Source organism: Micropterus dolomieu, linkage group LG06 (genome assembly GCF_021292245.1).
Source record: "Micropterus dolomieu isolate WLL.071019.BEF.003 ecotype Adirondacks linkage group LG06, ASM2129224v1, whole genome shotgun sequence".
NCBI lineage: Eukaryota > Metazoa > Chordata > Actinopteri > Centrarchiformes > Centrarchidae > Micropterus > Micropterus dolomieu.
Window position 1 is genome coordinate 19,354,329 of NC_060155.1, and position 27,825 is coordinate 19,382,153.

The following is a 27,825-nucleotide window of genomic DNA, read 5'->3' on the forward strand; positions in this document are numbered from 1 at the left end:
AGTGTTATATGGCCTCAAGGTTGAATGACAGTAGAGACCCTGTCCATTACTTATAGCTTGGGCAAAGAGTAACATTGCCAATACGCTGGCCAGGGACTTGACCACATATAGGTTTGATCACATCATTAAAAACAAGTGTGCAGAATTATGAGTTGTTGTGTGTAAAAGATGACATCTGTGTTGTAGTTGTGTTTAACTTTTGCCTCATTCATTTACTGTTTTGCAACACAGTGCAAAATGTGTTTTAGTAAGTGAGGAGGTATTTAGAGTTATATTATTTAGAGAGAAAAAGAGTGGATGAGATTTGCAAAAAGTGTCTTAACTACCTGAACTTGTCTAAGGTTTTGCCAAAAGAGTGACTGATTCGACAAATAGGTTTAGGCCACTGAGCATTTGGTTCAGAGAATGGGGTTTAGTGTTTTAGCAATTGTGAAAAACTGTAATTGGAAATGCATTCTTGTAAAATCTACCACGTTCGACCTCAATGAGTTCAGGGTCATCTACTGTACCGTGTTCATGGAGTTTGAATCTGACAACCTTAAAAATGGCAACAAGATGCATATGACTAATAAAATCCCTCAGGGAGGGTGAATAATACAGAACAAAGTCAGCACTCTGCAACCTTGCTCTGAATCTGGCTGTATTTAATGTTAACCTGAACAGTGCGGCAGTGTGGGGACCTTCTATCCTGTGACAGGTATGTATGTTCAGTATATTACTCTGTGGTCTGCTGAGTGTCTAAATGTCCCGCTCATCAGGCTGCTGTGTATTATGTCAAAGCACCTTGTTGGAAGCCATCTCGCTGACAGAGTGTCGAGTCTTCAGGGTCTCCAGTTGCTCCAGACACCAGTCCAGCTCATCTAGAGTCTCTATGGCCAGCTGCTGGTGAGGCTCCTCTGTAGCAGATAAACACAGTAAGGCATTATGGGATGGATCAAACTCCTAGAGAACTTTCGCATACTGTTCAAATTTCAAAAAGATTCTTAAAGTGGAACTTAAAATGGGCTGTAAACCTCCTGTTCTTGTTGAAAACAGCTTTTCATGAAAAAAAAAAGATTTCATCAGTGGTTGATTGTACCTAAGTACAATTACAGTTACTATTTGAGGTACTTTGCTTAAGCATTTCCATGGTATGCTACTTTATACTTCTACTCCACTACATCTCAGAGGCAAATATTGTTTGTTTCACTTCACCGCATCTCTAGTTACGTTACATATTATGATGTCATATACAAAAAACATAATGAGCGTATAAAATATGATTGCAGTGTTATAGATTAGACTGTACAGCAGTACAGTATGTAAAAAGATTCAAAATAGCTTCACCTCAAGAAGCTACAACAGTAACATGCTGCCTACACATTAATGTATCAGTAGTAAAACTAATAATGTAATATGTAACTGATCACTAAGAGTAACACTTTCAATGCAAGATTTAGACTTTTTTTTCAATGCAATATTTTAAAGGCATATTCTTACAATATGGTATTAATACATTTACTTAAGTACATAATGAATTCTTCCCCCCACCACTGGATTTTATGTGTTTGTGAATGGCATTAATTTACTAATTCATTACTGTGACGTGTTACCAGGAACCCAGATTTTACAATTCACAAATTCAATCGTGATAATGTCCTTGCTGTCTCCCTGTCTTCCTGACCAGGGTCAGTGCTGATAATGGGATATTGATTAGTAAATACCCCTTTTTAATACCAGTACCAACCTGCGAGGCTGGTCTTACACATGGATGGTGGGTTGCTGCCTGAGGATCGTGTCCTGTAGACAGAGACAGCAAAAGTCATAATGTCACTACAGCATGATTATATTTGTGAGGTATGAAGGTGAGATCACTAGCAGATTTATCAAGCAGCCATTGACATTTTCTAAGAACATACTTGCTGGCTGTGCGATCTTGTTGGCCGGTTATGACGGCAAAGTTACTTCGGACCGTCCTAAGGCTGGCGAGGACCTATAAGATTGGGACAAGAGGCTGAATGTACTGAATGACGTACGTTACATTTATGATGTAATGAAGCCTCAGATGTCACTTCATTCATAGCCTTAAATACTTGCACATGTCTTCATTTAATTCATCTTGAACTAGTGCTTCTTAATTCGCGTCACTGACAAGCCTTGAAATCAGATACTATGGCTTTTATCCTGCAAGCCTTAGTGCTACACAGAAACATTCTCCTCTCCCTGTCTGATGTTTGGATGGCATCACTGACACTCTTCTATGTCATGTCTGTCACTCCATCTGGAGCCAAACACTGACTCAGCACACAGAGAAAGCCCGACAGAGTATCCTGTGTCCAGACCTGACCCATGTAGCAGCCTTATCAGCTTGCATGCAAATTTAAACAGCATGATCCAGCAGTATTAGATTCACTGCTTCGTTCACTGTGTAAAGTGAGCACAAGTGTGACGCACATCCGACGCAAGAGCCAGGCAACACCAGTGGGATGTCTGATCCTGTCGCAGGGCCAAGATAATGCTGAGGGGCTGTTCCGATGATGCAGTGAAGCCCAAACCTGCACCATCTGGACTAGTATAGTTTTTTTTAAAAGACCTGCTGTCTTTAGTTAACAAGTGAACATGAATTTCTTTTTATTAGACCATCTGGCACGATTTCAAAGAGCACATAAAGAAAATCGTTTCAGAGAACTCACCTGTGCAAATGGTGTGACAATCATGTCTTCTGTATGCCTGCAATAAAGAAGAAAATATACAGGAGGGCAGGGAATGAAACAAAGACATGAAACACTGACTAGAGGACCAACCTCCAAGCTCCTAGGCTAAACAGCTTTAAGAAATCAAATCAAAGGAAACCACACTGCACCTTTGTCGGAGGTATCATTTCTAGTTCACCATAATGAGGTAGTCTGGTTGAGGTTGGCAGCAAGAGGACATCATTATTATCATATTTACTTGTCAGATGTTCATGTCATTCATCACTCCCTTTGTCATCATTCTGTTAAAATGTCCAAAAACTAAAATATGTCATGCACTGCGTATAGTAAGGTCGCTGAGGGAACGGATTGGGATAGGTGGAAGGGAGGGTGATATAAGATATAATGCAATGGTAAATGCTCATAAGTAAATAAAAACACAGAGTGTGTTATTGTACTTGGTTGTCTCTGATTAAGGGTCACATGCAAAAAACAAACAAAAAAACAAAACAAACATAACTGGGTGTTTTGAGGGTGGAGGGGTCTAATGGGGGTCAAAGGTGAAGTGTTTCATATTTAGGGAAGTGATATATGGCTGTGAAGCCATCTAAAAGGGAATACAGGAGAGAGTCAGTGTTTTTATCTTGATTTAGTTTTATCATGTTCTTCTCACCGAGATGACAACCAGTTGACTTCCCAGTGCTTCAAGCTTTCTTCCCTTTAAAAACAGATAGGCAAGAGTGCATGAGGAGACCTGTGACTGCTTACTTTAAAAACTCAAATGTGTTTAGACATTATGAACTGTGAATTGGACTGTTTTGGGGACATCTTGGAAACACAAACAACAAAAAAATAAAACAAAACACAACAAAATCTTCCTATTTCATAGGGAAGCATATTTGACATGCAAAAAAAGTGTCTGTACTAATGTCGGGCTTTTCAAGGCTGTATATCTTACTACAGCATGTTTTAATACTGTCTTTGAGCTACCACAACTTAAAGACTAGGACAGGAAAGGCATCGAAATGTGCTTAAGTAGACCCCTCTAATCAATCTGTGTAGAATTTTGGTCAAACATAAGCAACGTGAAGAATAGTGTTGATACATCAAAACACAAAGCCACGAAAGACAAAGCACGCCACCTAAACAGTATGGCCCTTTGGCTTCAGAGGTCTCTCAAGGAATCCAATGAAATGCCAAAAAGGCTAGTTTAAAATTTGCAAATAAAGTTAAGACCGCAACTGTTTGCTGCAGCTTGTAAGGGAGCCAAGTCTTAAACCAATGCACCATCTGAATCTTCCAATGTGGAAACCTCTAAGCACAAGGAGAGAAAAACATGTCTTGTTATTTGCTAAATGCATTCAACTGACAACAATGTTTTTTTTAAGTAAACTTACACTGGTATCCCATCATTAACGACCAAAGCCTGTGTATTTAGATATCTTGTGCTACACTATATATATTCAGAGTAAAGACTGAATATATACAGAAGTACTCATTCATTTTGTATATGACCTGAATCACAGCACACAAAACACTGTTGGTATTGAGACTTTACTTTTGCATAGTGAGATCTATTTTTTATTTCATCAGAGCATCAGAGAGGCTTATTGTGTGTGTTTATGAAATGTGATTTTGGTGGGAAATTTAAAGTCTGACCCTGAATATGATTTTTCCCCCCATTTTTGTAATCAAACATACCAAATCACTTCATGCCAAAATAGGCACACGACATTAAAGTAAAGCATTTGTGGAGCAGAAACTATTGAGAGACAAGAATGCTCTGAGGGGTGTAAATGAAAGTCGTCATAAACTTGAATAAATAAAGGGGGAACACATTTTGCTTACAACCAATCCTCCTAAATACATAACAAATATAAAACATTGCATATTGTGTTGCAGAGTCTCTCCCATTCACAAAGAGTTACCATAACAACAACAACGACAGGTGGAACAGCTGAGATGAACTTACAGGTCACTGGCAGTGGAAGAGTTCCTGGAAGGACCTTTGGGTGAAAGGTCAAAGTCAGAGTCGGAGCGGTAGAGGAAGGATTCCCGCCGCTGGCTATGGGGAAAGTTGGCCTGCAAGACCAGACCAGAGCCAGGGCTGGCCTGGGGGTCCAGGGGGCTGCGTCCCACTGACAATCCATTCTCCACATCAAAACTGAGAAGAGAGAGAGAGAAGTGATTAAGGTTAGATGAGTCAAGACACATTTCTTGGTTAAAAAAACAAGCATGCAGATTTATTCCAAAGCATAGAAAGAAAATGAAAGAAGCATCCATCCATGCAGGACACCCAGTTCTTGGTTTAGAGGTTGCCATTGTTAAACCATTAACCAGTAATCGTTTTCCCATTAAAATATTAACCACTAGTTCTCCCACTGCTGAGAGCATGCATGCATCATGAAGCAGTTGTCCTGTGTGAATCTGTTTCTGGACATATCGGTAACAAATACAGGTTGTCACTTTGTGATTGTTTAAAGCATCAGGCAGGAACAACTGAACAACAGCTGTTAATAGAAATATACTGACTGACTGGTCGTTACAGTTCCAGCTGCCAGTGTGTTGTCCTCTTGAGCTAATTAGTTTCAGTGAGTGCTGCAGGCAATATGTGATAGTGAGACAAATAAATGGATCAATCAGAGCTGATCTATAGAATATGGATTTTGTTTGGTGATGAAAACATTACTCTTATAGACATAGACTATCTGATTATTGTGTGGACAAGGTAGACAAAACAATATTACAATCCCAGTATCTGCTCCAGTTGAGACACTGGTGCTGTTCCAGTAACAATGAAAGGGAGACGCACACAATGCCAAAATTTTTAAATATCACAAGCTTTCGTCACTGGGTAACAACATTCAGCCATTTTTATCTCTTGAACAGGAAATAGTGTAATTTAGAAGGAAGTGTGACCAGAATAAACCAGAAAAAACAAAATAAGAGCTAAAAATGACATATTTAGGAGGGTGACAAGGAGGATGTGACATATGTGGGAATGCAGTTATCACACTTAATTAGCTCACAAAGTAGACTAAAATCAGCACTGCATTTAGCATGTGATAAGACAAAAACAATGAAATTTAGAAACCACAATAGTGGCGTGCTGAGAGCTAGAGACTGTAAATGGATTCTAATTTTGATGATTAGTTATTATGATATGACCCACAAAGCCATTTACATCAAGAAAAAAAACCCCTCCAACAAATCCCACCACTTCCAGCCAGCCTGTCTGTATGCACTCAAAATGAAAACAGTTATAACACTGTCTACACATCTGCACTTCATAAAGGGTGTGAAGCTTGTGTGGCTAATGTCATGCAGGTGATGTACAAGTGTGTGTGTGTGTGTGTGTGTGTGTTAACATCCAGAGGAGTGTGTGGTGAATGACTGCGAGTGAACAGCGGGTATAAAATCAGCATCAGAGCACTGACGTGGGGTCACGTGAATGTGAGTCTAAAAATAGCGGGGCGTTCAGGTGAGGAGTTCCTCCTGATCAAACATGATCTGACTACAGATAGAAAAACACCAAATAAAGGCACGGCGAGGCCTTTCTTCACAGTCTGCGCACGTTTCTGCCTCGATCCACATCTTTATTTTCCCACAGCCCCCTCTGCTGACATCCGAACCCAGACAGACTCTTTCAGCCTGCATATCCATTTGGCAACACCTCTCCTTTTCTAAACAAGCGGAGGAACTCCAGAGTAGAAATCCACGCTTTAGAAAAACAACCATTAGCAGAACGTGGAGGATTTTGGACGAACACATGCTAAGACACACACTGAATCTTTTATAAATAAACACAGCAGGGGAAACGATATTTAAAAATAAAAATCTCTGAAACTAAAGGCAAACACAAAAGTGGAGTTATGTGTGATGTGAGTGCTAGCTGGAGATGTCTGTTGGTGGTAAAAAAAAAAATTTAACACAGCACTAAATACACTGTTTAGCTGTATGCAGTCTATACATTACAAGCTATGATTTCATTTGATTACCACTATGACAATTTCACTTGAGCACAGCAGTAATTAATAACATTAAAGAGCGCTTAATCACATTTAGTGCCCAAGTATGCTAAGCCAACGAACCAGTATGCACAATACCAGAGCCCCCAACTAGCAAACCTATATGGAGTACAGCCCTTGTTAATGTTATTAATTACATGTGTTTGTTACCTACTTTGACATGTCAACATGCTGATGTTTAGCAGGTACCACATTTATCATGTTCACCATCTTAGTTTAGCATGTTAGCATGTTTAAAATGCGCTAATTAGCACTGAACAAAAAATACAGCTGAGGCAGACGGGAATGTCAATCGTTTTGCAGATATTTTTGGACAAATTAACAATTAGACTTATCTAGTTGCTATTTCAAAAGTTAATGTAAAGTAAAGGGATCAGCAAAAGTATTGTCTCTACCAAATTTCACGGCAATCCATAGGATATTTGACTGAAAACCACAAATGTCATCCTCACAGTGGCGCTAAATGAAAAATCAGGGAATCACCACAGTCATTTGGGCTCATCATCTGGAGACTATGAATGTCTGTACAAAATTTTGTACCAATACGTCCAATAGTGTAATTTCAGTCTGGAACAAAGTCGTCAACTAACAGACCACATTGCCATCCTTAGAGCCATGCCGCTAGCATTGGCAAAAAATACTTGATTGCAGCTTTAATACAAATTTGATTACTTTGAATGCTGCAGCTTTCTACAGTTGTCTAATAGTAGGTATGCACCAACTCTAGCATGCAAACATCCTATTCATTTCTCTTTCCACTCCTTCCTCCAGTGCACCCCCACCCTGCTGTCCTCCTAGGATGCTGCATGAGGACAAGATGTTGCTGTGTTACTGGCTATTATGTAACAGTAGCCGAACAGAAGACCCCATCTCTCCATTCATGTGACAGATTCAGACATACCAACTGCAATATACATGGCCAAGGAGAGGAGTCGGGGGAGGTAGGGAAGTGTGTTACACAGAAAGAAGAGGAATTAAACCTGTTTTACATGTGTAAATGATGCCTTTAATGTGCTACAGCAGAGTAACGTGCCACCTTACACACATATAATGTATACAGTTCTGATCTGTAAGCACACACATCATCCAGTTACACATGTAGCTAGGAGCTTCACCCTCTCCCCTTCATCTTTCCAGTTTTCTCCATCTATCTTGTTCTGTCCTCCCTAATGATGCAGCACCCCTGGCTGTTGTCCTGCATGCTCTGACCATAAACTTGTTTCTATTTTTGTTTCTGCATCACGCATCAGCCTCTGTGCAGCTATATTTAGCCTCCCCATCCATAGGGATTCGGGAATAGACCGAGAGAGGCAGCGAAGGGGCTAAAAATAGAGTTTCAGGTAGAATACACAGTCCTCCCCTCCCCTCTCTTCTCCCTCGCACATCGCAGAGCAGCAGATTCTTCCCTCATTCATGAATATTTATGGGGATTTTTCTATTTGAAGCCGATGCCATGCTAAAATTAGATCAATCACAGAACAAAATATTGCCCACGTCTTTCCCTGGCTGCTATTTCACTTACAGTTTTCTCCTCTTTCTCGGGGGACTCCTGACTTACTCATTACACTGGACTATTAGCTTTTACTTAAACAAATACATGCACAAGTACACAATAGTAGTGAATTTTTGCACACTCTAGACATCAATATGTATCCCTCATATGATTTCCAGTAGCACAATCACAATGATCTCCCTTAGTTTTATATGAATTAAGAAAAAAATACTTTAATGTACATGGTTGCATTGCAAGGGAGTAGTCGTTGCCAAGGTAACAACAAATGGGGATCTAAAACAACTAAAACTAAGATTTTTAAAATCTATACTATCTAGCCTATGAGATGAATTTTGTCAGCTTTTGTAGGACTGTGTTAATAAAAATTGTTTTTGTGTTATTTTTTGTATCAGAAAGAGCTTTATTGCAAAGTAGTATTTTACACATACGAGGAATTTGCTTTGGAGATAAGGAGCTAGACGTGGACATAAAAATACAGTTGACATAAACAAATGGAAAATATATAAATATGGAAAAAACAAGTTATAAAAGAATAACAGAACTGTGTGTAAAAGAAAAAAACATGTGGCAGTTATTTAAATGTACTTTAAATGTATAAAGAATAAAAAGAAATGTGTGCATGTACGGCAGTTTGTGCAGTGATATGCAAAAATATTTACATTAGATTTACTATTATTCCTATTTATGTATGAAGTGTTGGGATAAACAATCTTTCAATTAAATCAATTTAAAATGCGTCAGCCAAGTTGAAATAACTGATCATTCTTGTTCAATTGAAATGGTTTTCAAATGTTTTTTGTCTAGTGATGGACTTCATATTCTGCTTTTGCATAATATTAGATTCATTTTGAAAAAAACATAGCAGGTGTCCATATTTCTTCATGGAGGCAACGGTGATGGAGCGAATATGAAACCAGAAAAATGTATACAAAATATGTCAACTGTGGCATGTGACATGTCCGGACAGAAGCACAGCAGCTGTTTGTAGGGCTGGTCTTCAAGACTCTTTTGTCTTTGTGTCTTTCACATGCCAGCCAGTCGCAGCCACCCACCTCTTCTCTCCTTCCCTGACACCCTCCTCCCTCTGTCCATTTCTCAGTTTCAGCCACAAGTGATAAAAATAAACAGAACAGAATGGTATTTTTTTTTATAAAATCCAGTTGACTGGGAGAGCGTTGTTTAATAATATACCACATAAACTTGTTGTGGAGTGAAGGCTCATGTGTGTAGTAGGTGCTGTCTGGAGAACTGAAATAAATCTATGAAGTCACTCTGAGGACAGAGTCCCTCTACTGGGCTTTGGTGAGATTGCAAGAGCTGGCCAATCTGAATATCCGACTGTAAACAACAAGTTCCAGCTTCTTAAATGTGAAGATTCTGTTTATCTTTGTCTTTTATGATAGTAAACTGAAAAACAAAAATTTAAAACATGTCACCTTGGGCTATGGAAACCTGTGATGAGCAATGTTATAGACCACATTTTATAGACATTTTATATGTATCAGTCAACTCTTTGGCTGATTAATGAATAATGGAAATAATCACAAGTCGCATCCCCCATATACTGCATATCAGTGAGTAGGAATGGGTGATAGGGCGGAAATTAATATCACAATATTATTATTTTTTATATTGATATACAGTACATCACATTAGGAAAAATGCAAATTCACAAATAAAATAATCAAACTACTGTTTAATGTCTTCCACTGAAATCCATCAGAAAAAAACTAAACAACTATTTTTTGTTAATTTTTAGTTACTAGTTTACTGGGAATCATTAATTCAAGCAGCAGAGCTTTGTAAAACAACAACACAATAGATAATTTTGTCAAGATACGATTACGGATTAAAAAACGTTTCCATATGCAGAGAAGGTGAAGACATCTGCCACCAAGGCACCTGTGCATACACACACACACACACACACACACACACACACACACACACACTGTCTAAAGACCAATCATGAAACCTTTTATGCAGAAAAAGTGTAAAGCGAGAGGTGTGTTACAGCGTTTGTTATTTAAGTGGCTGGCTGGTAAGAAGTGTGATTGATGGTAACCTGTCAGTAGCCCTGATACTTGACACCCCGCCTGCGTCACCACCTCTCAATGGCAACGTCAATCCCATCTGGGGAGCATTAAAATACAGGAGCTCTGGGGCAGAGTGAGAGGGAATAAGAGAGATAGGCCTGTAAACCAGGGCAAGCTGTCATCTGAACCTTCATTCATCATCCCCAGGCCTTTGCTGTGACAGAACCAGAGGTAGAATTTGTTACACCAGAGCCGACTTGCAGGACTGGCTCAGCCATTTCTTCAAAAGCCATTTAAAAGAAGGCAGAGTGCATTAAGCATCTGTTGAAAGCTGAGAGTGTTGTATTTTGTGTAGATAATTTAAACAATTTCTATTACAGTGAAAGCAGTTAGAAATAAATGGGGGGGGGGGGGGGGGGGGGGGGGGGGGGGGGGCTCATACTTTGTTTTCCTGCCGTGGTGTTTAAGCATTATAATCTAGGCTGTACATATCCATGCTGCATCTACACATGACACATGAAAGATGTTCTGGAGCAAACAAGGATTAGGATTGGCTTAACGAGACCACAAATTTCACACCAGCAGCTGAGCCTCCACACCCTGAAGCTCAACACATAGAACAAAATGACCCATGGATGAACCACGAAGGTGGTAAATCTGGCCACATTAGAAGACAGACTTTAAAAGTACTCTTGGAGCTATTTAAATTCACAGTGACATTTTCTATGTGTGAATTACAGTGTAACACAAATGTCACCAGTATGTGTTCTGGGATAAAAGCTGTCTGGTTGTTTTCTCTGTGGCCCCTTGCACAGAGGCAGTACCATCCTGTTTGTTTGTCTTGCCCTTCCTCTTCCTTTCCTTTCATCATGTTACTTGGCCATGCGGCAACCCGATGGAGGTTGCGTGCTTTTATGTATATTCAGTATACCTTCATTAACTCATAATAGCATCATCTTTGCCCATTACATAATGGCTGTAATTCCTATTTAATTTGTCATTGATTCTCAAACGGCTGCATTGCTGACAGGTTGTCTAGCTTGTTAGCTTGTTGCTTCTTGGGAATAATTTTAAAAAGCAACATGAACTCTAATTTTCATTTATTACATTGCAGTGGACATACATGTAATGGATATTCTTTAAATACATATCAGTATCAATATTAGCCTTACTGTTTGACAATTTGAGAAATATGCTTATTCAATCTCCTGTTGAGAATTAGTTAAAAAAGATCAATATTTCTCTCATGTCTGTAAGATAAATATGTAAGTGTGTAATATGTTACACAAACAAAAACGTAAATGTGCAAAAAGATAAATGTGCCGTTTTATGGGGGGTTATGTGTCAGAGTAGTTTTTGGCCTGGGACAGTGTCGGGATAGCTATTTACCCAATTCCCTTTATGTTAAGTTAAGCTATGCTAAGCTAAGCTAACTAGCTGGTGGGTTCAGCCTCATTTTTACCGCACAGAAATGAGAGTGGTTTCTCAGCTAATTCTCTGCAAGAAAACAAATTACGGTATTTCCCAAAATGTTAAACTACTCCTTTAACTGATTTCAGTGGTAAAACTCTTGCATGGGCAGCAACATACAGGGAAACATTAGACCTGGCCCCAGCCCTCCCTGTTTGTGCCCTTGTCTCAGTTACTGACTAATCCCCCTTGTTAAAAAACATGAGGGAAATGGCTGCACGCATGCTGTAGATCCTCCTCAAAGCATTCAACCAGTAACACAGAATTTAAAGGTAGAGTTTAGCTGCTATTGTTTCAGAAAGCACTCATGAATAGCAGCACAAAGAATAACCTTTCAGGCATTATATCATTTCATACCCTACAAAAACAGAACCAATACGTCAGCGTCTTTATGTCCAAATCATGGCAAAGAATAGACAAAATGTGATATACATATATGTCCATTGTTCAGAATCAGGGGCTGAAAATGGTTTTAAAACCATGTGAGCCAATGTAGTGTTAGCTGACATAACAGAAAGGCAGGAACACAGAATCATTTCACTGACCTTTTTATAAAAAAGTGCTGAGACAGAGTTATGAGACACGCTGTATAATGGGACAAGTTTGTATGGAGCCAGTGATGTGAAAAACACAGCATTGTTTCTTCTGTTGACCATTTGTTTGTGGACAGGAAGTGTTTGGCATAGGAAGAGGGAAACTTATGATTTCCTTGATGAAGTAAGAGTTGGTTTGTTAAATTATCACACTACATCAAGGAAGGTCTTTTTTTATAACTGAAGAAAATAAAGTTAAATGTATAATTCTAGTAAATATAGTGAGTAAAAAGGATCTCTGCCATATTTGTTACTTTAAATGAGGCTGTATATGCATTTCACACATAGTGGCAGTTATCTGACTCAGTTGTTTCAAAACCAGCAGCTGGTCTGTAAATTAAAAAAGTATTATCATATGTGAACAGTATTCTCAGTGTTCCCTCTCTGATGGCTGTAAGTCTCAGAGCCCAGCCCTCTTCCTCAGATCTTTCCTTTGGATAACAACACAATGTCATGACGCACACGCTTGCTGGATGTGAAGCACACGCTGACCTCTGATGGACTTATCTGTGTGAAGTGGCAGCTGAGGACAGTTTCTCTGTTTCATTCAATTATCAATAGATTGATACAGTATGAGCATTAGTTGGGTACAGTATCATGATCAGTGAGACAATGCTGTCTCCCAGTGTCGGAAAGCAAGAGGAAATACTTGATTTGTTCATTTTAAATAATAAACTTGATAGCAGCTCTCTTTCCTAAAACCCTTGAAAAAGTTTGGTTTTAAATTGCGTAAGCTCTTATCAGCTGCAAAAATTCCAACAATTTCAGTGCAGTCCAGTTGTTGAAATATTCTTGCATCTTTTGTGCCTGTTCTGTGAAATTAGGCTTGGGTAAAGAATTGTCCACTGTCCTCGGGTACAAATATCACTGTTTGTCTTTCCCTAAGTGAACTTTAAAAATCAACCTTGTTGGCGGGCTGCAGAATTATGTGTGGACAGTTAGCCAAGGACATCCTACATAATATACATATTGTACTCTTTAACACTGTAGGCTATTGTTTAAAGCAACATTATGTAAGAACTTGCGTAGTGCGTGACGCAGTGCATGACGTAGTGCGTGACGTATAGCCGTGAAGTGTTATGCATTTCTCGCAGGAGATCGTAACTGCTCAACCCAAGATACATATAGCAAGAACAGGTGTTCGGGGCGCTGAGTGGGAATGAAAGAAGCCCCATTCTCCTTATTACAAGTCAGTATACTATCAAAATGATTTTAGATATGCTATTTTAAGGTAAAATAGTTACATAATGTTTTTTAAAATGGAAGTGTACAGTAGGTCAGACATACACAATGTAATATGTATATGTATGTAATAAATGAATGTGAACAACCTCCAGATAAAGACTACACAGTTTCCTAATTGTACAGGTAAGACATTGTGTAAAGGACAACAGAGCGAGGTTAGAGGCAGTGGTCATTTAAAAAGTAGTGAGTTGGAGACCGGAAGAGATTTATAGTTAGTCTGAGGAGTGTCCTCATTTTTCTATCTATACACACACACACACACACACACACACACACACACACACACACACACACACACACACACACACACGACTCCAGTCTCTGTTATCCTCCAAGATCGTATAGCGCAGCAAAGAAAACAGCAACGTGAAATGAATACAAGTGGTAGGTCTGAAGGTGAGAAGACACACAAAGTGAGGAAGTGAGGAGAGGCGAGAGAACAGGTTCAGAAAAGTTGTCGTAACATAATCACCATGAGGTGACTATTAATGGTGATGGTTTCTGAAGTGAGATTAGACCCCAGAGAAACATCAGACATCATGTTGGAAAAGAAAAATAAATAAACATGTGTTAACGATTTTACTTAAACATGCTGAACCCTTATTTAAATACAATAATAAACATAAAATATAAGTATTGCCACTCGAGAAACTTATGACAGTTAGCTTAGTTTAGCAAAATAAACTGGACACAAACAGCCAGCTGGTGGGTTCAGCTTCATTTTTACCGCACAGAAATGAGAGTGGTTTCTCAGCTAATTCTCTGCAAGAAAACAAATTACGGTATTTCCCAAAATGTTGAACTACTCCTTTAACTGATTTCAGTGGTAAAACTCTTGCATGCGCAGCAGCATACAGGGAAACATTAGACCTGGCCCCAGCCCTCCCTGTTTGTGCCCTTGTCTCAGTTACTGACTAATCCCCCTTGTTAAAAAACATGAGGGAAATGGCTGCACACATGCTGTAGATCCTCCTCAAAGCATTCAACCAGTAACACAGAATTTAAAGGTAGAGTTTAGCTGCTATTGTTTCAGAAAGCACTCACGAATAGCAGCACAAAGAATAACCTTTTAGGCATTATATAATTTCACACCCTACAAAAACAGAACCAATACGAACTTTATGTCCAAATCATGGCAAAGAATAGACAAACTGTGTTATACATGTATGTCCATTGTTCAGAATCAGGGGGTGAAAAATGGTTTTAAAACCATGTGAGCCAATGTAGTGTTAGCTGACATACAGAAAGGCAGGAACACAGAATCATTTCACTGACCTTTTTTTTTGGTTTATTGGTACAGCACACTGAGCAAAAATGAAAAAAAAATGGAGGAGGAGGATCTTTTCAAACTGAACATAAATGCAGCTGATTCTTAAAGTCAGTCAGATCTCCGAGCCATTTTTCAGGCACCACTGTGTTCAGCTCATCTTAGTGGTGTGTGATTTCCATGTCCACCAATGTGATTCATGGACAGAGTGAATGTGAACGAATACAATGTTTGTCATATCATTAAAGTAAGTGAAGCACACATATGGTCTGAATTTACTGTAACTGTTGAAAGTGAAATAATGCAGAATTTCAAAATGTCATATCTTGTGTCCACTCCTAGATGTCACAGGAAAAAAAGCCTCAAATACACACACAGACACTTAATTGCACAATTATTCTGTCATGCTACAACAAAATGATTCCTGCGCGCTTGTGTCTGGAAAGCTTGTTGCAGGAGTTTTAGGAGAGCATTCAGTCCATAATTTCTATCACTGCGAACACTCAGCCACGACTTAACTCTGAGTGAGTGAATGTTCCAAATGACCCAGCACCAAAGAATTGTTTGTACGTGCTCACCTCTGTGTGTTCATGCACGGACACACACGTCCGAGCCCAACTCCACAACCCACATGAGTACAGTATGTGTATGTGTGCGAGGCCTGCAACCCAACACCAGTGGAACTGTTCCACCTATTTGTGAGGCAGATAAATGAGGGTCCATGACGCTCCCTGTGGGCCAGACCACCATTAGAAGACGCTGAAGATTTAAGAAATGCTTTGGAAACACTTTCAGACACATTTATTACGACAAAATGCTTTTTGGCGGCGACGCATGCTCCCCGTCGCCAGAACCATAGAGAGTTATGCTCTGTAAATGCGGAGATTCACGTACTGTGACTGAACGGTTAGATTAATTTATCATTGCCACACTGACCTGGCAAATTTACATAGTAATTGACCTCTGGCACAAGTGGTGTCTATCTCAAAGAGAAAAAAAAGCTGCTTGACAGGGCTTGGCGTTAGAGTGCGTCCAACATTCACACTTGAAGATTTTGATAAATCAAGCAGATGAAGATTTCTCTTTTCCCCTCCTCTCTGTCCAGGTTGAACTGACAGGACAGAGTATTGGGTTTCTAAGAAATGCACTTCTAAAGCTCAACCGCAGTTACCTCACTCACATACAACCTGCCAAAACTGTCGTCTTTGTAAGACTCTTAATTCATATTAAATTACTCTGTGCATAAATCACACTCTCTCATTCCCAAACACCTAACAAAGCTCATACTTGTATTTGCTGTCAGCGGTTCATTTAGAAATAATCATTTAATATTTTTCCATCCCTTCCCTGGCTGTCATAACTGCATAATGCTCTGTGTCATTGGGAGAGCAGAGGAGATAACTAACACGGCTCAAACTAATGGAGCTAATTAATCTGCATTTAATTAACAATCTCACATCAAAAGACAGCTTCTGTGATCTGTTGTGAAGTACATAACTGTACTTCACAACAACTTAACAGGGTTAAGAGTATGCAGCCATGCTAGCAGCTCTCTGAGGTTATACTTGGGCACAGCAAGTACAATATTTACCAACTTAGTTTAGCATGTTAACTTACTATCACAGTACAGCTGCAGCTGTCAATAGTTTTCCAGGTTTTTGGTCATAAATCAAAAACACAAATTTATATATTGACCTGATCGTGGCGCTACAAGGAAAGTTGGGGGGGGGGGGATCACCAACGTACAGGGGGACATGAATGTCAGTACCAAATGACGTTGTGATCCATCTCATGGTTGACAAGACATTTCACAGCTCATCTCAACTCACCACAAATGTCAACATCTTGATGGTGCTAGGGGAAACAATCAGAGGATCACTATTAAGTCATTAGGATACATCCTCTGAGGACAATGAATTTCTATGTTTATCAGATTATTGCTAAGATATTTCAGTCTGAACCAAAATGGTGGACCTACAGGCCAACATTGCCACTGCTCAAGCCACGCTGCAAGCAGGTTCCATCACGTGTTTCTGAGCTTGCAAATATAGTCAAATTAAAAGTGCCTTACAGACTGCTTTCATAGCCTAAAGCCAATTTGAGGTTCATAAAGTTTAAATAACAGTATAAAAGAATGCAGTACACACATCAAAGCCAATAAGCTGCTACTGTCCCAGGTTTTCAGCGGGAACCCTCTTATCTGTCCACTTTTAGGAAAAGCAGGTGTTTCCCTTACAGCTAAAAGTTGAAAGGAAACCAATAACCGGCACTGGGCAACATAAACCTTCTTATCAAGTAGTACGGTATGTATCAAGAACAGATGTATTCAACACTTCAGTTTGTATGGTACCTGTTGCGCGCACAGACACGTAAAAACATGCATACCCTCGCCACATATCCATCTAAGGAGAAAAGGCTACTGTTATCTGGCTGTTGTCGTCTGCAGTTAACTGAGATAATTGGGCTTTAAATCACGCAACGAAGGCATGCGAGACACAGTAGGTTTGGTGTCTGATGTCAGAAGCTGCAGTTTATATCCTTCCTCCCCCTGCAGGGTCGTCTTGTCAGCTTTTCTCATGCCTACAGGAGGATGCACTCATGCATGAGAATATTTTATAAAGAAAGAGCTCTGGCTGGTATGTCTGAGTGTCTCCATCAGCTCGCTGGATGTCACTTTATTGCCAGTACTGTGTTCTACATTATGTGTATCCTGTAGGTAGATGCCTTGGACAAGGAGGGAAGATAAAAAGAAAAATGGGACGATAAAGTAAAGAGAGAGAGAGGAAGTCAAACACCATAAATCATTGCTGTCTAATATCTTATCTTATACTCATAAATATAGCTTTTACTTTAGAAGTGTCGTCTTCTTAAATATGTGATATTAATAGATTCCCAAAATGGGCACTGAGAAGGCTGATAATCATATGCGTCTATGCTCACCCTGCACTCCTCCTCTTAAGAATAAAATGGTGGTGGTGCCTCCGGCTCTAACGGAGTTTGCTCTTCCATCACAATCACTGGTGAAGATCGATACCACAATCCAAATAAAGCTCCACTGTCCTTGGGCACTTTAACTGATAGTCTTCTACAAAAGGCTGCTGCTCATAATACCGCAACTTAGCAAGCAGAACATTTCTGGACAGCTTTTTAGATCCATAGGTGGAAGTAATCTGACCAGTAATGTGATAGTAATAGTCCGACATTTTCATACCCCTGAAATTCTGGCCACAAAGGATATTTTTGCTTGTTTAATAGCATATGTCAATTACATTTCTTGGCATGGGTCTTGAGGGGGATTAAACTGAAAGGACAACTGCCCTTTAAGATCCCCCATGTTCACAAATGTTCTGCATTACATCTGATAAATAAGGACTGCGCCTGAGAAAGGGGACAGAGGACCATCACATTGCCTCCCTGCTGGCACTGAAAACAATTGTGTGAAGCTACAAAACTTATGTTGACCTTTCCCTGAAAATTCTTGTGTAAAGGACACTGGCATTAAAGATATGTGGCACACAGAAACACTTTAATGTGAAAGAGCCTGGGTGTTATGCAGAAAAAAAAATTGCTTGTATTGTCATGTATTAATGTTCAGGTTGTGTGTGCAGTACACATTCACACACACTTTATTTATCTTGAGTGTGTATGAAAGTGGTTCTTTTACCTGTTGTGAAATGACTGCAAAGTGACAGGGAAAAGTCCTAAAGTTGATGTTTAGAGATGTAATAGGCTGGCTGGTGGTTGCAGCTGCAGCAAAAATCAGTAAGTAATAATTAAACCACCATGTCAAATCTATGTCTCTGAATTCACTGTTTTAACCGACTTTATTCACAAAACAAATGAATATCCACTGGCATTAAGTGAAACTGAAAATGAACATACCTTTTAAAAGTTTTTTCAAGTGAATAATGTAAAACTACTGGATGTTTCTAAACTTAACTGCTTTTAAAAGACTAGGCTAGCTAGAGGCAGCTAGTTAATGAAATGTCAACATTTGTTGTCACCATTTTTCATTGCAGAATAAACTGAATCAAAGTATACATTTAACGTTACTCAGATGCAATACAAAATTCAAATGATCCAAAAGCCATTAGCTTCACACAGTTCCCTTCCCTCCACTTCAGTTAACAGCGGCTTCAAAATGAAAGCTATTTGGTGTCTTTTGTATTAATGAAAAAGAAAATCACTCCCTGGAGCAATGCCTAGTCTAACAAAAGAGGAGACTACGCAAGTGGTCAAGAGGAAATATGATAAGAACAATATTTGGGGAAATGCTGATATGAAGCAAAAACAAATGATAAGAGCAAAAGAATGTTTTGTGTAAATATTGCAGCTGATAAAATACTGTATGCTGGCTCCAGATTTTAGATACCCAGTTCTAAAAGATGTTCACGTTCTCAAAAAGACATAAATCACAATATGTATAAGTCTTGTATACTGTAGCATCCTGTGTTTCTCCTTTTTTCTGTTTCAATTAATACTGATATAAGAAATTGCGGATGTGATTCTATATTCCAGGTACTTGAAGTCAAAGCTACTAAATTTATTTTTCCTAAATTCATATACTGCACTGTATGATCTGTACAATGTTACACATGCTGTATGTACGTGTGTGTGTGTGTGTGTGTGTAAGAGAATAAAAGAGACACTGAGATGGAATGAAAGACAAAAGGACTGAGTGAGAGTAAATGAGACAGCTCTTAATTACCGCCTGCGTTTCTGTATGATGTCAATAGGCCTGTTGACAGCGCACGGCGATCCCCATATGTTCCCACTCCGCACAGTGATTCTGCGCTCCACGGAGTAACAGAACCCACAGTTTGTTGGCACACTCATCTTTCTTTAGTCTACTCTCTTTAACTCGTCCTCACCCTCCTCTTCTCGGGCGCTCCGCTGCTCTTCCTCTCTTGGTTCTCCTCAGCTTGTGGCTGCTCTCATCCCTGTAAAACCCAGCCCGCTTCCTCGTCAGTTTGGCTCTGTCGGGCTGTCCGGCTCTCCACGGCTTCCCAGGAGTTCTCATTACCTCTGGCAGGAGTGGACACCAGCTCTAGGACCAGTGGATCCAGCTCAGGATGACCGGCGTGATGCAATCCATGCTACTGTATGCAGGTGACAATCTGCTTTTCCTTGGATGATCTGAATCAATTTGGATTGGATTCCCTGGAGTGGATTCCCTTCTGAGCACCTGAATTCCTCCTGTGAAAGCTTTTCATCACTCTCAGCAGAGCTCCATTAATCGGTCCCCCACATACATCTTGTCTATGTGCCGGGTCTAAATGTGGCGCAACACTACTGCCCTCTTCCCCCTCTCCCGTTCTGTCTGTCTTCTCTCTCTCTCACTGTCTCGCTCTCTTGCTGTTCTTCTATTTCTCTCTCTACTTCCTCCTCTCCCCTCTGGCTGCTGCACCTTTAATCACAGAGCAAACCTTTCCTTTCCCTGAGTAAACTTGCTCTTCTGCTCCAGTCTGTTACAGCAGCCCTGTGCTGTATGTGTGTGTGTGTGTGTTTTGTCTTAGAGCACCACGTAATGTGCACAGACCTGTAAAAGGGGTGTGTGTGTGTGTGTGTGTGTGTGTGTGTGTGTGTGTGTGTGTGTGTGTGCAAGCAACCAAGCGTGTGCGTCAGTGTGTGTGTGTAGACATGTGACTGAGCAAGTGTCTGTGTGTGTGTGGATCGCACACAAGGGGGAACAAGTTTCAGAGTGAGGTCAGATCTGAGAAAGGGGGCGGGATCAGAGCCAGCATGGTTCCTGCCTTCCACAAATGTTTTAGCCATTTTAACCCCTTCCTACTCATCTTCACACTCACACACGCTGAATGCTAATACAATTGCAGGACAGCACTCTCCTATTGGGCACAGTACCATGATCCTTTCCAGATGGAGCGTGTATTCATACGTGTGTGAGGCAGGTATGTCTAGTCTATGTTAGGTAAAGAGATTGATGACAGGATGAGTATGATAGGGTATTACAGTAAGTAGCTCTTGGGACACAGCTTGCTGAGAACGAAGAACATACAATCACACACATACACACACACTTACCCGTATACAGTATGTACTCCCGCACAGGCTTAGGCACGGGCATGCAAGGTCACCCATGGCCAGGGGGAGTGTATTTTTGAAGACCAGAAATGTGAAAAGTAAACATGAAACCTTAGCTGGGCGACCTTCTGTAGGCTTCATATGAAATTTTAACAGGAAATATTTATAACAAGGGATCAGCCAAATGAGGCTGGGGCCTACAGGCTATGTTCCCAGAGACAGATTAAACCTAGCTCTGGATTTGTAGACCAGAGAAGAAGACTTTGTGAAATTTCATCAGGATGAGCTCTGTGTGTGAGAACATTTGAGTTACTGGGGGGAGTCTGATCAGTCATCAGGTTTTCTGACAGCACAGCAGGTGCTTTAGTGTTCTTGTGACAATTTGTAGATATTAGTGATACAGTATTATTGGGTATTCAATACCAATGACCTATTGACAATACCATAAAACCCCATAATCTCCCGAACAGCAACTATCCAATCATGGCATGGCAACTATAACTAAGCACACCTGTCAAGCTTTGGATCTCTGCATTTAAAAAATGGTCCTTCCAAAACCAAAAACACAAGTGTATTATACAAATGTAAGGAATTGATTAAACACTGTGTTCAACATACACTGTAATCATTTACATGCCTGGCTAAGTAGCTTACTACCTACAGTTGTAACCTAGCGTTACTTCCAACACTAGGTTACAACTGTAGGTAGTAAGCTCCCTTTATTAATTAATGAAATAGAAAAATATAATGGGTTATGCTGTAAATTTCAGAACGTGACTGGTGTTTAAGGGAGAGCGGGGTACAGTTTGTCAGAAGTTATGCCATTCAACTGCATTATTCTCTACAGTTTAGCAATATATATTTAACGCTAACCAGTAATGGTGTTAGATTACATTTGCTGTGATTTAGAACTGGAAAAACGTATTAACAATCAGAAAAGATGTTGGTAACTGAGGAAATTTACTGCTCCAGACATTGACAAGGTTGCCTGCAGATGTGTCTACAGACATTTTTTGTATATCAGCCTCATGAGTGCAGGTCTCAGCCGATGCCGATTATCTCAAAATGCCAGATATTGGCCCAATTAATCGGCAGACCAATTAATTGATAAGCCTATATCTCTAAGGTGTGGTATTTTCCCCACTGTGTGTAAGTTGTTCCTACAATGCTGAACAGTTTAGGCTAACGTTAGCAGCTATTTTATTTGGGTTGGGTTTACACTAAGTAACCTCAGGCTATGTAACACACCATCGTGCTACATTTGCTGAACACATCAGTTAGTCTTCCTCCTGAAACAACAACAACTCCTTTTCTCTATTAATGTTAAAGTGAAAACAATGTTTAAAAATACAAACAAGTAGGATAAGCTAAGCAGCCAATCAGTGTTATGTTAAAATGAAATAAAAGTCTGATTTGACATTATTTTTGATTATACTTAAAACTGGGACTAGCGCTACACTGCAATACAAGAAAAATGGTGTTTCTTTATCTTCATCAAAAAGGATGCAAACCTTTTACCTGAGAGGAACACATATGTTTAGCCTCAGTCTGTATATCTTGTATGTTACCATCAACTTCATATTAAAAACCTCTTTAACAAGATTGTCATTTTAAAGGTCCAGTGTGTAATATTTCTGAGGATCTATTGACAGAAATGCAATATACGATCCATAACTATGTTTTGAGTGGTGTGTAAAGACCTTATATAATAAACCGTTATGTTTTTATTACCTTAGAATGAGCGATTTATATCTACATAACCGCGGGTCCCCCCTTACATGGACGTCGCCACGTTGCATCGTCATGTTTCTACAGTAGCTGAAAACGTACAAACAGCGCTACAGAGCGCGTTTCGTTACTACGTTCTTCTTGTTCTACTTCTGATAGAATTCAGGCAGTGCAGACATTCATCACTATGTTGAATATGTACGTTAGAAGAAGAAGATATAGTAATAATATACTGCAGGGGTCGGCAAATAAGTTTTACATCTGAGCAAGATTTTCAACCCTTAAATCGCGGATGAGAATATAATACCTATATCAATATCGTGTTTGGTTAGCTCAGCTGGTAAGGTGCAGGACTTTCAACCCTAGGATAGAGTATTTGATCTCTTTTTGAACCTTGGGACAACTTTTTTTTTCTCTCTTCAACAAATGGATTATGCAGCGAATGTTTCTCAGATGACGGCATGTGCTGCACTGTTTTTGTTTTGGTGTTTGATCCGCATCCATCAACCTACAGACGCTTTTTCAATTCCCCAGTATGTCCAGGCAGAGGACATTTTGGGGAATCACGTTTTCTGACGGCTCTTTCAGAGGTGTGTTAAGCATTTTTCAAAGGAAAAGCTCAGTTCAACTCCAAATACAGCACTGCAGTAAACAAGGTTCTCAAGCTTTTATTGTGTAGGCAAAACCACTAAAGAGGAAATGATTATGTGAGTGACTGTTGCTGCCATGACTGAGATCTATTTCAGCACCGCTATCAAATAATGTATTTATTTATATTTTTTGACGCTATCAAGGCACCATAATCTGGCCGCGGACCAGATATTATTGTTGGCAGACAGTTTTGGCAAGGGTCCATAATCACAGAGAGAATTAATGTGTTTCTCTTGTCAGTGTTTGTATAAACTTTATCTAATGTGTGGTTTACATTGGACTATGGTGCAGATACAGTGACAATGTTACACACTCTTGGCTTACATTTTCAATGTTATCTGTCAGTGGCCAAGTCACAATAATATATGGTTTTACTGAATAATTAAGGAAATATAATTTCTTAATAAATATAGCTAAAGATACCTAATTTTTTGACTGGCCACTCTCTGCTGTCTCAGAAGAGACACCACTAGATTCCACTAAATCTTACACACTGAACCTTTAAAACCAGTCAGCCGACAGCACTAAAAAGCTGGAGAGGAGGTTTTCAACTAGCTCATGTAGCTAGCGCTTAATTAGCTTGCTAGCTACAGCAGATAGAATGTCTCCTTTCAGCAAAAATGACAGTTGCTGGATTAAAATGAGAAACATGTTTTGTCTACCTCTGTCTGAAAATTACTACAAATTTGGAACGGAGAACCGTTGTAAACTCCATTATGTGTCTTGCGACAACAGAAAGCTTGGCAGGTGCAGCAGGGTTTGGCGACTGGTAAATTGCCATCCAGCTAACTCCTACACACAAAAATCATCTCCATAAATGGACGTTCACTTTAACCTACACTGCAGTATGACACGGTTCAATTGAATTGGCAAATCAATCAATAGCATCATCTCACCACCGTGGAATTCACAAATGTTAGGCAGAGAGACAGACTGGTAAAAAAGCCTCAATAGGTATCTTTAACATGAACCAGGCCCCTTTCTAGACACCAGAGAGTTTAAAATGCATCACAGGACCACTGCTCTATTACCTACATATGTGAAAAAGTAGGCTCATATTTTATTGGCGTGGTTTTATTTTTCAGCTTTATATTTATGTTGGTTGCGACATACAGCACAGACAGCTTATAACTGCGGCGTTTGCTCTCTAAAAGTATTTAATATAATCCTTTAATATAATACAAAGGTTCGGTGTCTGCGGTAGTCAAGAAAAACTGCCATTTAAGGAAATATGAAGAGGTGCACACACAAACAGGGCCAATCATAACCACAAACTGAACAGACCTACAATACTGTTGTGTATTATGGCTTTCTGGAGCCCAAATTCAACAAAAACAGTTTATAAATCCGATCACATGACTACAATGAATTAAATGGTAGCTTTTTGGGTTTAATAGCATTGACTGTGCAGGAACAGAATCATGATCAGGCCCCTCGATATTTTATAAAGAGACTACAAATCATACCAGGTATAATGAATACTTTTGCAATGAAAGGTTCATGTCCTTGTATTCACACTATCTTTTCTGATACATACTATAACGCAAACATTAACATGTGAGCTGACTTTGGACTGAATGTATCCCCAGTGGGATGAACAGTGTTCTGATGCAGGAGTGGACGTTGGAAATTACAATTTGCAGCAGTCTGCACTACTGACACATTTTCATGACAGGAAAATTGTTTTCATGTGCAGTTAGAGGAATAAAGTGTTTAAACAACATGGTTCAAGAGTTTTATCCTTGTTATCTAGAGTGGACATGCACACACACTTTCTGACACATGCACACGCACACATAGGTTGGCAGTATACCAGACGACTTCACATTGTTCCATGTATCTGCGTCACCATGGTGGAAGAGAGTGGATGTTTGAAGAAAGACAGACACTAAATGTTTAGTTCTGCTCAATATCTTCACATCTCGTCGTTAGACAGCCGCGCTCCAAAATGCTGGACGCCAAAGCCAAGACGATGTGGCGAGGTAATCTCTAAAACTCATAAAATAGAGAGGCATCATAAATTCTGGCTGACCCCTCAGTTGTGGGTTTAATAGTCCATTATTTGCAAAGGGGCCTCATGACATCATGTGTTGGCTACATAGAGGCATGGTGAGCATTCCTGGATAACGAGCTGTTTTGAAGTCAGCGAGGAGAGCTGTGTGCCAGAGTTGTTGCCTGTCAGTGGACACATTGTTTGTGGTTTGTTTGTAAAGCTAGCTAACACTGATTAACTTCCTCCGCCGTACTGTCCACCCACAACCAATTGTGTTTGAATTAAAGTGCCAGACAAAACACAATAAAATCAAATATTGTAATAGCATAATCAGGAGTGACGGACACTTAAGTACAAAAAAATGGTTTCTTTGAGTTTTATTTTACAATAAAAGTTTTAGGTTTTTGACATTTACTGGGAAAGGACAGTTTGAACTCTGCTCATGTGGGTAAACTAAATATTCCATATAGGTCAGAACACATCAGGCACAAAGGTAAAATTTGTTGGGGTTGTGATTTGGCCACATCCTCATTCAAAACGATTTACAGTAAGGTTCAATTATATTATTAACAAGACAGCTCATTTTTAAAACATTTTTAAAAAAGCATGTCAGTCACAAATATGATTTGGACTTAGCCGTAAAGTGCATAAAAAGATGTTTTATTAGCTTATTCAAATATTTGTCTAACACCAGATTCTTCTTTGAGTGATTGGATTGAGTGAAAGCCTTAGAGTATTTAATAGAGTGTCCCTTCTCTGGGAGTTTTTTAAAAAAAATACAGAGACACTTTTTATTACAGTGTATGTTTTGTATCTGCTTTCAATAACACTTTGGTGAAGCTGTATCATGCTACACTGGAGGGCAGATTTATTACTCAAACCAAGTTTTCAATTTAGTGTATTTATTAACAGTGATGATATAAACGCACAACCACAGTCAAGTCCACTTTAATGCAATTAAGCCTAAGCTGGGGTGCGTTTGTGCATGTCTAGAAAGCAACACAAACAACGTACAAAAGTGTTCTCTGCTACTGACATCGACATTTTAAAGAAACCAATAACATACAGTATCTCCGAAATACAATCAGGTACTGTTTTGAAAGGCTATATGAGAATAAATAACAATTTAAAAAGCAATCAGGTCAAAAAATGGCCACACATCAAATTACAAAATTTGAATAACTGGTACACGTGGGAGGCATAATGTTTTCCTCCAACATGTGCAATTTGGAAATGCCTTCTCATTTCTCAATGCTTAAGTTGTCTCATCATCACAAATTAAAAACAGCTGCCATGCTGTGCATGCAAGGGTGTTTTACACAAATTTTATACCTGCTTCTTCCATACTATATGTTATAGAAGCAGAGGTCCTACTTAGAAATGCCCTAAAATATATACTGAATGAACCCAAACAGTACCATTGTGTGCTGCTTTCCTCCTCCTTATTATGCCAGTATGAAACGTTTGTGTGGCTGCATTAAAGAATATGAATAAACAATGTGTAATTCAACCTCCAAATGTTTGGAATCAATTGGAAACAAGCTAAATGTATTGCGCAGTTTCGTACACACATTTTCCTAAATTAAGCATGTTTTGCTATGTATGGAAACTCTGGGACCTCCACTAGAATATAACTTTCTGTTAGTTTGAACCCATGCTCAGCCAAACGTGAGTTTGTAGAGGCCCCAAGTGTTGGATACAGCAGAGTTCAACAGGTTAAAAAAGCAGCTGCAGAAGAATAGGGTACACAGGCATATTCACATGAACACGGCCAATTTCCACTGTAGTTTTCTATGCATGTAACCGAATCATTCCCAAAAACGACTGCTTCCCTTAATAAAAAAAGGACTCCTTTCTCACTTAACAAATGTAACTTTTTGTATCCAGACATGAACATGATGCAGCATTGTGCAGTATCTACATTAGAAACACTAGACGTATGGACTTGCAGCTTGTTAAATCTGTTCAAAACTACCAACACAACAGTTCTTCTGGTTATTTCAAAACAGAGTGGGAGAAAAGCAAACAAACTTAAAAACATTTCTTCCCGGTTATAATATCATCTACTGTGTACATAACAAAGCAGCAGCACCAGGTGTCAGCATGTGGCTGTTGCTAGCGGCCTATATTTAACTTGAGTTTCTGTGATGTCAAACGTCATGTTACAGCCTGGACTGTAGTAAAGGCTATCAGTGTGTCGCCTCATGATTCATTAAGCTGCCATCTGCTAGCATGACGGCGGGGTTTGGGGCTCGTCTGATTTGGGGATTGGGTGGATGACAGACTTGTACGCACACATGCAAACGCACATACCCACGGTCACCCTTATGCACACACACGCAGCCCAAAAATCCCAGGACATACGCACATGCAAGCTCACTAATGCATGCACACGTACTGGGACATGGACACACACTCAAAGGTACACATTAAATGCACATTCAGATGGTCTGTGCGCACACTCCAATGGCAGGTGGCCACTCCTTCAGCAGGGAATTGTGTGTAGGAAAAACTAGGGCCATGAAATGCTCAGACACAGCAGCCACGTCACCATTTCAACTCGTATAAAATGCAGCCTTTTGCTTGT

The 27,825-nt window shown here is 39.6% G+C and overlaps 1 protein-coding gene across 1 annotated transcript in view; it reads right to left on the reverse strand.

The window, feature by feature from the left end:
* pde4ca (phosphodiesterase 4C, cAMP-specific a) overlaps nt 1–27,825 on the reverse strand; it is a 47,929-nt gene that overhangs the window by 11,101 nt on the left and 9,003 nt on the right. Inside the window, exons 2-6 of the mRNA XM_046051469.1 lie at nt 4,645–4,836; nt 2,673–2,709; nt 1,899–1,972; nt 1,727–1,779; nt 784–896 (exon numbers count right to left, since the gene is read on the reverse strand). Coding sequence (XP_045907425.1) covers nt 784–896; nt 1,727–1,779; nt 1,899–1,972; nt 2,673–2,709; nt 4,645–4,836 — 469 coding nt within the window. The remainder of the gene's footprint in view (nt 1–783; nt 897–1,726; nt 1,780–1,898; nt 1,973–2,672; nt 2,710–4,644; nt 4,837–27,825) is intronic.